At 43.9% G+C, this 13,571-nt stretch overlaps 1 protein-coding gene across 2 annotated transcripts in view; it reads left to right on the top strand.

Annotated features, from left to right (window-relative positions):
- The first annotated feature begins 9,526 nt into the window (after window positions 1-9,526).
- ZMYM2 (zinc finger MYM-type containing 2) overlaps window positions 9,527-13,571 on the top strand; it is a 103,431-nt gene continuing 99,386 nt past the window's right edge. For both annotated transcript variants that reach the window (XM_074216251.1, XM_074216250.1), the window contains exon 1: window positions 9,527-9,817. In XM_074216251.1, the coding sequence (XP_074072352.1) occupies window positions 9,801-9,817 (17 nt within the window). In that variant the 5' untranslated portion in view covers window positions 9,527-9,800. The remainder of the gene's footprint in view (window positions 9,818-13,571) is intronic.

The following is a 13,571-nucleotide window of genomic DNA, read 5'->3' as shown; positions in this document are numbered from 1 at the left end:
TAATGGGGTTAAGTGACTTGCCTAAGGTCATACAGCTAGGTAATTATTAATTGTTAAAAGAAAAAATGTACTAGAAAATAGTTCAGATTCACTACCCATTTTTTTTGGTATTTGTGTTTTTTTTCCCCAACCATATTTATGGAAATATGCCTCCAGTCTCTATTCCCTTTTCATTGCTCTTTCATCTGTCAGGTATTCCTTATATATGAAGCTAATTATGTTTGTCTGGGTAGAATAAAGATGCAATGTAAGACTTTAAGCAATTAAAGGTTAGACTATAATGCACAATCTAGTGTCCAGTTACCTTTTTCATCAACATTCTATTTCAAGGCTCTCATTTTCCTTTTCCTTTACTGTCCTGTTTTTGTGCCTTCCTCCAATCTTTGTCTATTTTAGCCCTATCTTTAACTCTGGCGCTACCTCCTCTATGAAGATTTTACTGAAGGACTACCACCCACTGTGGTAAAGGAAAGTGATGTGTCTCTCCTCACTAGCAGTTTGCTTAGACCTGTCGTTTATACTTACCATAGAGTTACTTATGTAATCCATGGCCTGGCTTGCCCCTCCCCCCCCACCTTCAATTCTAAACTTCTGTGGACTTAATTCAATCTCTGGGGCTGCCTACATACATTACTGGCTTATGCTCTTACACGATATCTCCCCTGGCAACCTCAGAATTTGGTTCATTTTGTTTCCACTGAGTGTGTCCCTAGGGAACAGCAGATACAACTCTGTAAGGTGTTTGCCCATATGAGTCTGTCTAGATATGGTTTGCAAGGAGGCCTGAGTAGATATCTTTAGTCTCCTCTGCCTATTCTTCAAGGGAGACTGTTTTCTGTCAAGATAGGAGCAAGAGACTGAGACCTTAAGACTGGTCACTTTGCTCTTTTCAGAGAGAAGTCACAGCCCAGAATTATATTTCTTAGACCTCATAAATATTATTAGTCTTGGCCAAATAATTTAGAGCTTAAAGCTACTTTCCCAATTTGCACTCTCAACAGAACAGAGTTTCCTGTGGAAAACTGGGCTAATCCAATACCAACAACCAGTTAGACAAAGACCATCATATATAATAAGTAGACAATAAACACAGTTATTCAAGCTGATAGCAGATAGAAATCAGAGGAGGTATTTGGATATACCAGATAATACATACACTGCATCCACTTTCCCACTGGGAACAAGACATCTCAACTAAAATAGAGATCCCAACCTCAGCCATAGGGAAACACCCCGACATTTCTAGTGGAGCAAAATGGAGATGGGACAGCTCTTCTCCATGGCAGCTTCTTCCTGAAGTCTCTTTATCTTTCTAGGGATCTCTTAGTCAATAATTTTTAAGTGTCCATGCATTCCATACATTAAATTTAGTTTGGGTTTTTTGATTTTTTTTTTTGCAATTGGGTTAAGCTAGTGTGCCTGAGGTCATATTTGAAGTCAGGTCCTCCTGACTCCAGCTTCTCTACTCTATCTATTGTACCACCTAGCTGCCCCCATTAAGTTTGTTAAGAGAGGGTCTGGGGTCAGTAAGGCTCATCTTCTTGAATTCAAGTCCGAGCTCAAGCACTTCTTAGCTAAGTGATCCTGGACAAGTCACTTTTAACCCCATTTGCCCCAGTTTCCTCATCTGTAAAACTGACTGGAGAATGAAATGTCAAACCTCTCTAGTATCTTTGCTAAGAAGACCCCAGATGAGGTCACAAAGAATCAGACACAGCTGAACAGCAATAACAACACACACACCCTCAAGGAGTTGGCAATCTGTTAAGATTCTTTCCTGGAATTTGGTGTGTTCTCTCTCAAAGTTGAAAGCTTGAAACCCAAAGATCTCTCCTCTCACCAACTCCACCCCTCAGGAGAATAAGAGTAATTCTCCACCAATGAGGTCCAAATAGGTTACAGCTCACATCTCTATAGATTTTTAAAAGAGCCTTTATCAACCATGCAAAGACTCAGCTAACAATCTATTATTTGATATAGGATAGCACTAATTTTACCTCATATAAAAACAGGACTCACAGTAGATGATAGTGAAGGCAGCTGTCATTCCCCTTTGGTAATCCCATTTGCCAGACTCTCAGAATGGAAGAGGTCTTTCTCTGTGTGGTACTCCCTTAGAGATCCATGGTGTTATCTTGGTTTTAACAACTGTTGTTTTTCACTCCAAGAAGTTTTATATTTGGTGTTGTTAGGATCAACTCTCATTTCCACTGTACTTGTAGCGTCTGTAGAGTCTGCATATTTCATGATTATAAGTGCAGGCCATGATTCATGTCACTAGTAGGCACTAATAAATGCTTATTGATTGATTCTTTCACTTAATGTTTGAGGTCTTTGGTGCTCTCTGGAGCTTGCCTCTCTTCTCTTTTGGATACTCAGAACTTTTATCTTGTCCAGGAAATTCTCTCTCCTCTCTTTTACTGACTGGTCCAGGAACTCTAATCAGTTCATTGCTGCTCTGGGTTGTTTCCATTTCTTAGGCCACATGGCTCCTCATGGATCCAGGAACTCCTTGGCCATTTTTCTACTGTTATCCATGACTACTGTCAACCCTCTGGAGTTGAGGGATTTAAATTTTAGGAAACCCAGCACATAGTGTGTGAGTGTATACTCATATGCTACCATACACTTTCCTCTGGTTCTCTGATCTCTGGCAGATTTGGCTTCCTTTTATAGACTCATATTCAAGGGTTTCCATACATTTTCACTGTCTAAATTCAATAACACATCATAACTCAGTAAATGCCAGAGGAAATCAGGTTTTTTCAGAGGCAAGAGAATAAAGGTACCACTCTTCAACTTGGTCAAATGAACCAACTTCACTAGGATGTTCTCAATCATGGAATGTTTAATGAGAAGTACTCAGTCATATTGCCTGTCTATACTTTATATCATTAGATGTCTTAGGGCTATCCCTGGTCATGCCTTTATACACACACATATGGATGTGTGTGTGTGTGTGTGTGTGTGTATATATATATATATATATATATATATATATCACATAGATATGTATATATGCATGTATATGTTTCTCTCCTATTAGATTCCACATTCTTTCATGAGGGGTGTTTGTTTGTCAAGCAATAAGTATTTAGTACCTACTATGTAACAGTGTGCCCTAGCACATCAAAAAAAATCAAACATTCCTACTTAGAGCTAGATAGTTAAGGTCACTGCTGTGATGCAGTGGATTACAGTGAGAGACCTGGAGTTAGGAAGATACGAGTTCAAATCCTGTTTAGCTTCTATCTTACTCAGTTTTCCTATCTCTAAATTGGGGTAATAACAGGGTTGTTGTGAGAATAAACTGAGAAAATATTTGTGAAGTGTTTTGCCAGCTTTAATATGCTATGTAAATGGCTATTAGCTATTACTTTAATGAGCTTAAATTCTAATGGAGATGAGTACTTATAAAATATACATAGTACAGATAAAGTTAATAAATTCACATACATGCACGCACGCCCCCACACACATAAACACACACACACACAGAACTTAAATACAAAGTATAGTGAGTGATTAGGAAAGGATTCATGCAAAAATGGTGCCTGAATGGAAATTTAAAAGAACTAAGAGGAAAGTCAGAAGGGAATGTACTCCAGCTATGGAGGGCAACCAGGGTAGAGGTAGGAAGATAGGAGATAGGGTGTTATGATTGAGGCACAGAAAGAAAAAGCTAATTTTACTAGATTTTAGACCATAGGAAGGAAAGTCAACATTCATTGAGGCTAGAAAGTTTTATAGGGTTTTTAACTGCTAAACAGAAATGTTTATATACTTGATCCTAGAGAAATAGAAAGTCACTGGAGTTGGTTGAGAGGAGTACGTGGTCAGATCTGGATCTAAGGAAAAATTACTTTTCATTTCTATTTTTACATGCCTAATAATAACTTTTGCATCCCTAATGTCTTATATGTGCTAAATGTTTAATGTTTGTTGTCAAAATGTCATTAATTTTAATGATTGAACAATTTTCTGGGTTTAACTCTTTTTATCATTTACTATAGGAAGTGGCATTTTAGTTGGGATCTGAAGGAAGCTAGGAAGTCAGTTGTTCCAGCAGAGGAAGGAAACATTTTAGCTGGAGAGAATGCCCCTAGCCAAGGTGATTTTTCTAGTTTCTTCTTTCTTGGGTTTCCAAGTGATGCATTCTTAGGTAATTAGGTGGAATATTATTCTCCCTTATTTATGAATCACTATGCTAACTTATGAATTACATGTTATATGCTTGTGCAAAGACGACTTATTTTTGCCTTTTCAGTTTTAATTTTGACTTTGAAAGTGAAATATGGTTTAAATACTATCTGTAATATTTTAGAAACTGCTTCTTACAGACATACCATCCAGACAATTGTGAAAAACAAATGAACTGCTTTCCAAAAGATTAAACTTTTGAATATCAGTATAGTTGGAAGACAGTTCCTTTAGTCTTGTTTTAAGAATATATCTTTTATTTTATTTTCTTCTTCAAAGATTTTGAGTTTTACAATTTTCCCCCAATCTTACCCCCCCCCCCCAAGCAATTGGTCAGTCTTTACATTGTTTCCATGTTGTACATTGATCCAAATTGAGTGTGATGGGAGAGAAATTATACCCTTAAGGAAGAAACAAAAAGTATAAGAGATAACAAGTTCAGACAATAAGATATTTGTTTTTTTCCTAAATTAAAGGGAATAGTCCTTGAACTTTGTTCAAACTCTACGGTTCTTTATCTGGATACAGACAGATGGTATTCTCCATTGCAGAGAGCCCCAAATTGTCCCTGATTGTTGCACTGATGGAATGAGCAAGTCCATCAAGGTTGATCATCACCCCCGTGTTGCTGTTAGGGTGTACAGTGCTTTTCTGGTTCTGCTCATCTCACTAAGAATATATCTTTGATGCATGGTACAAAATTTCCTTATGGTATTGAGCATTTCATTTTTTTTCTAGTGTAAATAGTATTTTTTCCTAATTCATATAAAGATAATTTTCTCTTTTTTTAGTGAAGGATCTAGATTTATTTATTTTATATTATTACTAAAGATAATTTTCATTGAGATTTTGAATTCCAAATTCTTTTCTCTACCACCCTCCTTATCCTCCCCCTCTCAAGATGTCAAACAATCTAATATAGATTATACATGTGCAATAATATTAAATCTATTATGACAAATCATATTGTGAAAGATGAAACTAGAATAAAAGGAAAAACCATTAGAAAACAAGTGAAAAATAGTATGCTTTTATCTGCACTCAAACTCTATATCAGTTATTTCTCTGGACGTGGACAGCATTTTCCATCATGAGTCTTTTGGAATTGTCTTAGATCATTCTATTGCTGAAAAGAACTAAGTCTATGATAGTTGATCATCGTACAATGTTGCTGTTACTGTGTATGGTGTTCCCCTGGTTCTGCCCACTTAATATCAGTTCATGTAAATCTTTCCAGTTTTTTCTGAAATCCATCCAGCATTTCATTTTCAAATGAGCTATATATATATATATATATATATATATATATATATATATATATATATGGAGAGAGAGAGAGAGAGAGAGAGAGAGAGAGAGAGAGAGAGAGTATACACAAGTTTACTTTTATTTTAATGAGAAAATATGGGATAAAGACTTTGAAAAAGGGTAATAAGCAATACTAATTTTCAAGTTTCTGTCTCATAGCTATCACACTTGGTATGCTTTTGTAAGCCCTCCAGTGATTGACTCATATAAAATTTAAAGTAACTAAATTTGATATTCAACATTATATGAAAACTTCCTCTTTCATTTGTATATTTTTCTAGGCTTCTTGATGCCATGTCTGTAAAGGGTATTCATGGGTAATTAGAACTGGACCTTATGTCTCATATCCTTTTCAATTCAAATAGTATATTATTTTCTTTTACTATTCCAGTCTTGGACTGTGATAAGGAAGCTTGTGAAGGAGAGAAGTTTAAATTACATGCTTAAAACCCAACAGCATATGGTAGCTGTATCTAAGGTACCTATTCAGATCTTTGAGAAATTCTATTCCAAATGTTTTCTTATCAGACCCTCTCACTCTAAATTCAGAGGATTGTTGGCTATTACCAACGAAGGATGGTGTCATTTTCTACCTTTATTATAATTTTGCTTCAACTTTTGGTTAATTCATTTACTTCAAGTAATGAGGATGGGGTTGGGGAAGGGAACTTTTGTGATGACTGGTGATAGCAGGCTTATCAGAACAGAATATAGCAAATATATACATTTCAATATCATATTAATATCATCAAGATTTTTAGGCTTGAATGCAACTAAGGAATAAAAAAGAATCCTATTGAGAATATTTCCATAAACTAATTAGCAAAAGTCCAATTTGATGGTTCATTTAAATTCAATAAACATTTGGGGATGGTGATAGAACAGGCAAACAAATATATGCCAAGTAAGCTATATAAAGGATACATGGGAAATAAAGAGAGGGAAGAGAAACTGAGGGTTTGGGTAAGGCTTTACTAGAGGAAGTGCCATTTTGGTTGGGATCTAAAGGAAGCTAGGGAGATCAGTTCTTCCAGCAGGAGGGAAAACATTCCAGGCACCTTGGACCGCCAGAAAGCTGCTCGTGGCCAAAAGGTCTGTCCTGGTGGCGGAACAGCCCCGGTGGCCCAACAGCCCCGGTGTTCCTGGATTGAGGAGTGAGTCTTGGGAAGTCAGGTGTAAGAAGGAAGAGTGGAAAGGTGTGAGCGGCTCAGACAAAAGCTGGTCATAGTATTAGTTAACATTTCTATAGTCTTGAGTGCACACTTCTTTTACCCCTAAGCTCAGTGAATCCCGTAAAGTGGGCGCCATTCTCTTTGGCATTTACAGATGAGGAAATGAAGGGTGAGAGAAGTGACTTGCCCAGGGTCACACACCCGGTGGTTATTTTATTAAGGAACAAAAAAAGAGGATTCTGGCTCAGGGCCTCAAGCCCCAGGAGGGCGGCCGGGCTGCCTTTTGGGGCGGCCCGTATCGTTTGGCCCCCAGCTCCGGCGCCGCAGCCATCGGGAGGGCCCGGGCGCCCCTCAGGGGATCTTCGTGCTCCGCGGCCTCGAGGCGGGGCGGCCTCCCGCGCCCCCCTGGGCCGCTCAAGCTTCGTTTCCAGCCCCCGGGCCGCGCCGGGCCGCCCGCGCCGACGCTCCTCCCGCGGGCACGGCGGCGCGGCCCGGCCGGCCTCGGACGGACGCCCCGCGGGCGCGGGGCCGGGCGGGCCGGGCCGGGCGGGCGCGGGGCCGGGCGGGCCGGGCGGGCCGGGCAGGCGGACGCCCCGCGCGGCGGAGGCCGTTGAGGCGGCCGCGGGGGGCGGGGAGGCCGCGGGCGGCCCAGGCGGGGCGCCGGGCTCCGGGGGAGTCCGCGGCTTCCTCCATTTTGGCGGCTGGAGGCGGGGAGGAGCGCCTCCGTCCCTCACCGCCCTCCGCGGCGCCCCTCGCCTCGCACCTCCAGGCGCAGGGCGCCCCCACAGGCAGAGGGCCCGGGCCGGGGCTCCGCTGGGGACGGGGCCCCCGGCGCCCCCGGGCGCGCTTCTGAATGGGCCCCCCGCTCCCCACGGCAGCTTCCGACAAAATGGAGGACGCCGTCTCCTCCTCCCGCAGCCATGGCGAGGGGGAGGGAAGGGAGGGTATTCCCCAAAGGGGGAAGAGAGTGAGCACGAGTGAAGCTCCCCTTCCCTCAAGAGGCTTGAAGAGCTTGGCCCCTGCCCGCCCCGGAGCCTGGCACCCGCCGTCAGCTCCCGTCTACTTCCTGCCCCTTCTCCGAGGGCGAGGGGGGAACCTGGCGTGGGGGTGGGGAAGAGAGTTTGGGGGCATCTGGGCGATGGGTGCCTTTCCCCGGCCATTCCGGTAGGGAGAGTGCTCCGGCTGCTGCAGTCGCTTCCCCAGGCCCGGTGTGCCCAGGCCTGGACGCAGAGGGAATGGCTTTCCCATCTGCCACAGCTCCTGTGTGCCCCGGGCGGCACCCACCGGCTGCCCGTAGTGGGCAACCACATTCGCATTGGCCATAAGCAGCGAGGCCCAACGGAGGAGGGTCGGGGTGGGGAGGGAGGGAGGGAGGGAGGGAGGGAGGGAGAGAGGGAGGGAGGATGGGGGAGGGGGCGGGGGAGAGGGGGAAGAGCGGAGGGGGGGGCGGGGGCGTGGCCAGGCTTTGACGGACACCCTTTTAGACCACCCCGCGAAGGCGGGACGGTGAAAGATCATCCCGCCGGCCAATCGGCGCGTTCTAAACACCCCCGCCCGTGTCTCCCGGCAGCCAGTCCGCGCCCGGGGGGGCGGGGCCTCGCGGGGCCCGATTGTGCCGCCTCCTCCTCCTCCTCGCCAGCGCTCAGCCCGGGACTGGACCGAGTGGAGTTGTGCGTCTCACCGGAGGGGGGTGGGGCGGGGGAGGGGAGGTTCGTTCCGCGGAGCCGCAGCCAGAACCGGGTGAGGATCGCCCCCCGCCCGGGCCGCCGGGGGTGGGGGCGGCCGGGGGGCAGCGCCGCCTGGGGGGGGGGGAGGCGGAGACGGCGGAGCCGCCGGAGGAGCCTCCCACCTCCCCGGGCTCGGTGCCCCGGAGGGCCGCGGGGGCTGCCCCGGGCTCCCTCGCCTCCCCTCGGGGCCGGGGCCCCCGCCGGAGCGCGGCGCGGCGGCCGAGGCGGAGCGAGGGGCAGGGCCGGGCCGGGCCGGCGGGCCGAGGCCGCGGAGGGGGCGGCCCCGCGGGCCGGGCAGTCGGGGCGCTCGGCGGAGGCCGGGGGTATTTTTCCTTCCCGTCTCTGTTTCCGCGGGGGGGGGTGGGGGCGGCGGCGGCCGGGCCCGGCGCGCCCCCGGCCCCGGGCGGCGTTGTCGGGGGCTGCCCCGTCCTCCCGGGGCGCCCGGCGGGCGCTGCCCTGCGACGCTCCTGCGTCGCCCGTATTGTCTGCCTGGGTCTCTAATGGCGGACGGGGAGGCCGCGCCGCCGGCCGCCGACTGCAGGGGGGGCCGGCCCCGGGCCGGGGGCAAGTGCCGGGGCGGGCGGCCCGGGCCCCCCTCGGAAGCCGCCCGCTCCGCCCGCCCGGCGTCGGGGCTCTGGCCTCCCCCTCCCGGAGCGGAGGGCGCGGGGGCGGGGGGGCGCCCTCGGGGAGGGAGCGAGGCCCGGCCGCCCCCGCCCCGCCCGCGGCCTCCTCGCGCCCCTCGACCCGCGGTCACGTTGCTCGTGTCCGTCCCCAGGCCCGGGAGCCGCCTGCAGCCCCCCCCGCGGCGCAGCCTCGGCCGAGCGACGGCGCGGCGGCCCCCATTGTGAGTCCCGGCCTTTATGTGCGTGTGTGAGCGGGCCCCGCCGGGGCCGAGCCTCGGGGCTCGCCGCCGGCCTCCGGCGCCTCGGGGAGGAGGAGCTTCTGGCCCGGGAGGCGGCTGCCGCGGGGCCGGGGCCGGGGCCCCCCGACGACGGCCCGCAGCTGCTCGCGGGGCCGGGGGGAGGGGGCACCGGGGGACTGGTGCCCCCTAGAGTCTGCCGGTGGAACCCCACGCCACCGAGGTGCGATGCGGAGCCCTCCCAGGCAGCTTTCCCACACCTTCTGGGGAAGGCACCGGAGAGGCGGGGGAGGGGAAGCATGGCCTGCGGAGATGCTCCGTGGTCCTGGGCACCCGGAGCCCCGGCCGTCTCGCCCCCGGGGTACTTAAATGCTGAACGGATTCGCGACCCCTATTGCCTTGATTCCCAAAGTCTTTGGAATTTGACGTTAGATCTATTTTTGAATATTGATCACTAGTTGAAGTGGAATTAGAATTCAATGGTGGTTTTTTGGTCGTTGTATAAGGAGGAAACTTTTTTTTCTTGAAACTAAGATGAACAGATCTTTAAAGTAAGTAGTTAAGCGACAAAAGTTAATCCTGTGCCTCTTGACAATGTCTTTTGGAAACCCGTGAAATGTTGTTTAATCTTAACTTTCGCTAGGGGCGCTGCATCTGTACAGGTTATTGCATAAATATGCAGTAAACACCAAATGCTCAAGAAAAGTTAATCACGCGCAATCCAAAGCCACTGAATTGGGGATGTTAAAGAGTAGAGTATTTCTGAGACTGAAAGAATGTATAATTGCATTTAAAATGGAAAAACATTATACTTGTGCAATAGTTTCCAAACTCATCTAGCAATTTTTAAAGAACGTAAGGTTAATTACTAATTTTATTTTCTTGCCTTTCTTTGAAATCAAAAGGTTTATAAATGCCTCTTAAAATATTAGATTGAATAATAATAAACTTCTCAGTAGGTGAACCTGTTAACAGAAAAATTATAGGTACAGAAGTGTGCTTCACACTTTGTTCCTTTTCAGCACCTTTTTTTGATGTGACATTGGATCATAACTACTTCAAGGTGGCTACTTTCCCCATGTGTTTTTCATCTTTTACTTAAAAATATAGGGGAAGAGAAGGACAGATAGATGTTATTTAAATGGGATGTACTGAACATAAATGAAGAACTCTGTTTTACTAGATCTCGGAAAGAGGGATGAGAGTTTATTTTCATTTTGATTGTCTTTGCAATATAATCAACTTTATCTTACTAATGGAAGTGGTAGCCATAGATAATATTAAATGTTAATTATGGTAACATTTAAGATTTGCTTAGTTTTTACATATAGTCTCAATGTGATCCTAACAAGAACCCTGTGAGATAGGTACTGTTGATATTCCTATTCTACAAATGAAGAAACTGAGCTTCAGAGGTTAAGTGACTTGCCCAGAAACACACAGCTATTTCTGAAGTGAGATTTAAAACCAGGTCTTCCTGACTCCCAAGTCTGTCAGTCTTCCACTATACTACTTTGTTATTTATTTGGAATAAATAATTTTTTTTGGTAGTGCATTTGTTTTTTTGATCTAACATAAGCTAGTATGAAATTTTTCTTTCTCCATCATTTAAAAATTTCAGGTTAACTGCCTTGAATATTCAACAAAGTAACCAATTGACTTTCTTTTAGAATGGGAATGACTACTAATTTCCCTTTTTTTAATTCTTTTTTTTTTGCAAGGCAATGGGGCTGTCTTGCCCAAGGTCACACAACTAGGTAATAATTAAATATCTGAGGTCTAATTTGAACTCAGGTCTTCCTGACTCCAAGGCTCCAAGGTACTCTATCCACTGTACAACCTAGCTATCTCTTCTTTTTTTTGTAATTTTTTTTTTTTTAGGTTTTTGCAAGGCAAATGGGGTTAAGTGGCTTGCCCAAGGCCACACGGCTAGGTAATTATTAAGTGTCTGAGACCAGATTTGAACCCAGGTACTCCTGATTCCAGGGCAGGTGCTCTATCTACTTTGCCGCCTAGCTGCCTTGCCTGTCCATTCTTAAAGAAATTTTTTTCCTGATAGTCCTACCTGGAAGTCATTTTTATATCATTTGATTTCTCTAGCTTTTTGTACTTTTAATTAGGTACTTTAAAACATTCAAATTTGTATTACTTTTTTATGCACATTTTTCTTAGAACCCCTACCGTCAGCACCTTCAGGGCAGAGATTGTCTTGTCTTTTGTAGTTCCCTCAACTTATAATTAGACATCATTCTATTAGTCATTTAATAAATGTTGAATGATATCAGAAAGTCTGATAATTCAAACGAATCTGCTCTAATGTAAAGCAGTTCAGTTTAGATGAAAATTACTTTTATATAATTATTGTCTTTAATTTTTGCATTCTCTTATTCAGGTTGATGTGTATCTTAGTAGTCCTATGTGGGCATGGAATCTTAGGAGTTTAGAGCTGCATGAGACATTTGAGACTTAGGTTAATAAACCATAACTCCCTATTTGCAGAGAAAGAAACAGGCTCAGGTCAGTGAAATAGTGCTCACGGACAATTATTAGTGGCAGAGTTAAGACTAAACTAGATACCCTGAAGGTCAGTCCATACCTGTAAATAGTTCTATACTATTTCCTATAATATAAATGATGCTTTATTAAAAAAATAAAAACAAAAACCAAAACAGAACTTGTAGTTGGCCTCATGAAACGACTGTTCAATGAAAATTTAAAGTAAAGCTTACAGGCATAGAGATTTGAATTTAAAATTTCAATTAATGAAAAGTACAAAAGGAATCTATATTGGAATAGAATGCAGTAAAAAGTAAATTCTTAAGATATAAGACTGGGTTCATTACAAATGATAGTGGAAGATTGTTGGGAATCTATTTCTGTGGATTGGTTTAAAGTTCCTTATGTGAGTATTCATGTTAAAATATTTCTGAACAAAATTTTAAACTATTTAAACTGTTTAGGTGACCAGGGTTCATGTCAGCATTTTACCTTATATTTATATAACTGAAGATTTTACTGAAGATTTGCTAAAATGTTAAAAGAATTTTCTTCATCCCGTTTCAGATATTATCTGGGATGACTTTGTTTAGACTTTCAAGAGTTCTTAATCCTTTTTGTGACATTGACTTGTGTGGCAGACTAGTGAAACCTATAGATTCCTCAGAACAGTGTTTAAAATATATAAAATAAAACACATAGGAAGAACTACAAAGGAAACTAATTATGTTGAAATGTAGCTTTTGAAATATTTTTTTAAAAATTAATGACCAGTAGATTAAGAACACCCCCCTGTCTATAGTTTGACCTTATTTTTTTTTTAATTGATTCCAGGTATAAATTTGTCTGAAATTTAGACTTGTGCTCATTAAAAAAAAAAATTATGCTTGAAGTTTTTTTGTTCTTCAAAATAAGAAATTGTAAAACTAATATTTCAAGCAAGTTCTGCAATAGTGACTGAATGAAAATGAATGTCAAGAGTATGATTTTACTGGTTATGGTAAATTGAGTTAATTTAGTTTTTCTCTTTTTAGCAGGTGGAAGAGATAGGAGTGTAAATCCATTGGTCCCAGTCAAGTATTCTCTAATCATCATTGAATTGGTTAGGAAAAGTATTTTAAGTATTTGGGTCAGGTACCAGGTATCTTAATTAGAGATCATGGAGCTACTGATCTCAGACAAGTTTTTTCGCTCTCTGTGGGCCAGTTAACTTACAAGAGAAAAGTTTGAGGAACTATAAAATGAGATTGATTTTATATGTGTGGGGTTGAGGAAATCCTTATTATTTTTAATCCTTATGTTGACTATAGCCTGCCAGGGCTCCCATGTCTTGGTCCACTATCTTATCTTCCTTTAAATGTATTTTCTAAATTGTAGATTCTTTGGGATTTCTCACTTGGAACAATGAAAAAATGCATGCATTTGTGCCTGGGCAGAGTGGTATAGTAGAACAATTCTTCTCTTTTTAAAAGTAAATCAGACTCTCTGAGAGATAGGAGAGGCACTTAAATCTAGTCTGACCACCCATTAGCTAATGTATGAATCCCATTCAACATCCTTAAGTGGGTGCTTTGATTCTAGCTGCAACATATTTAGTAATAAGGAACTCTGGTTTAAAGGTACCTTCAGTGTTTTGTTTTTGTTTTTTGGATGCCTCTATTTTTTAGAAAGGTTTGAAATTGAGCCCAAATCTCTTGGTCAGTTCTTAAGTTCTAATACTAGAAATAAAGAGAAATAATCAATTTGTATTCTGTTAGCCTTTTATCAAGAATATAGTGTTTGATTTGAGACTTAAATATTTTTTAGGAA

Source organism: Macrotis lagotis, chromosome 1 (assembly GCF_037893015.1).
Source record: "Macrotis lagotis isolate mMagLag1 chromosome 1, bilby.v1.9.chrom.fasta, whole genome shotgun sequence".
In the NCBI taxonomy this organism is placed as follows: domain Eukaryota; kingdom Metazoa; phylum Chordata; class Mammalia; order Peramelemorphia; family Peramelidae; genus Macrotis; species Macrotis lagotis.
Note: the sequence above shows the minus strand (reverse complement) of the source record. Positions and strands in the feature narration are given on the sequence as shown.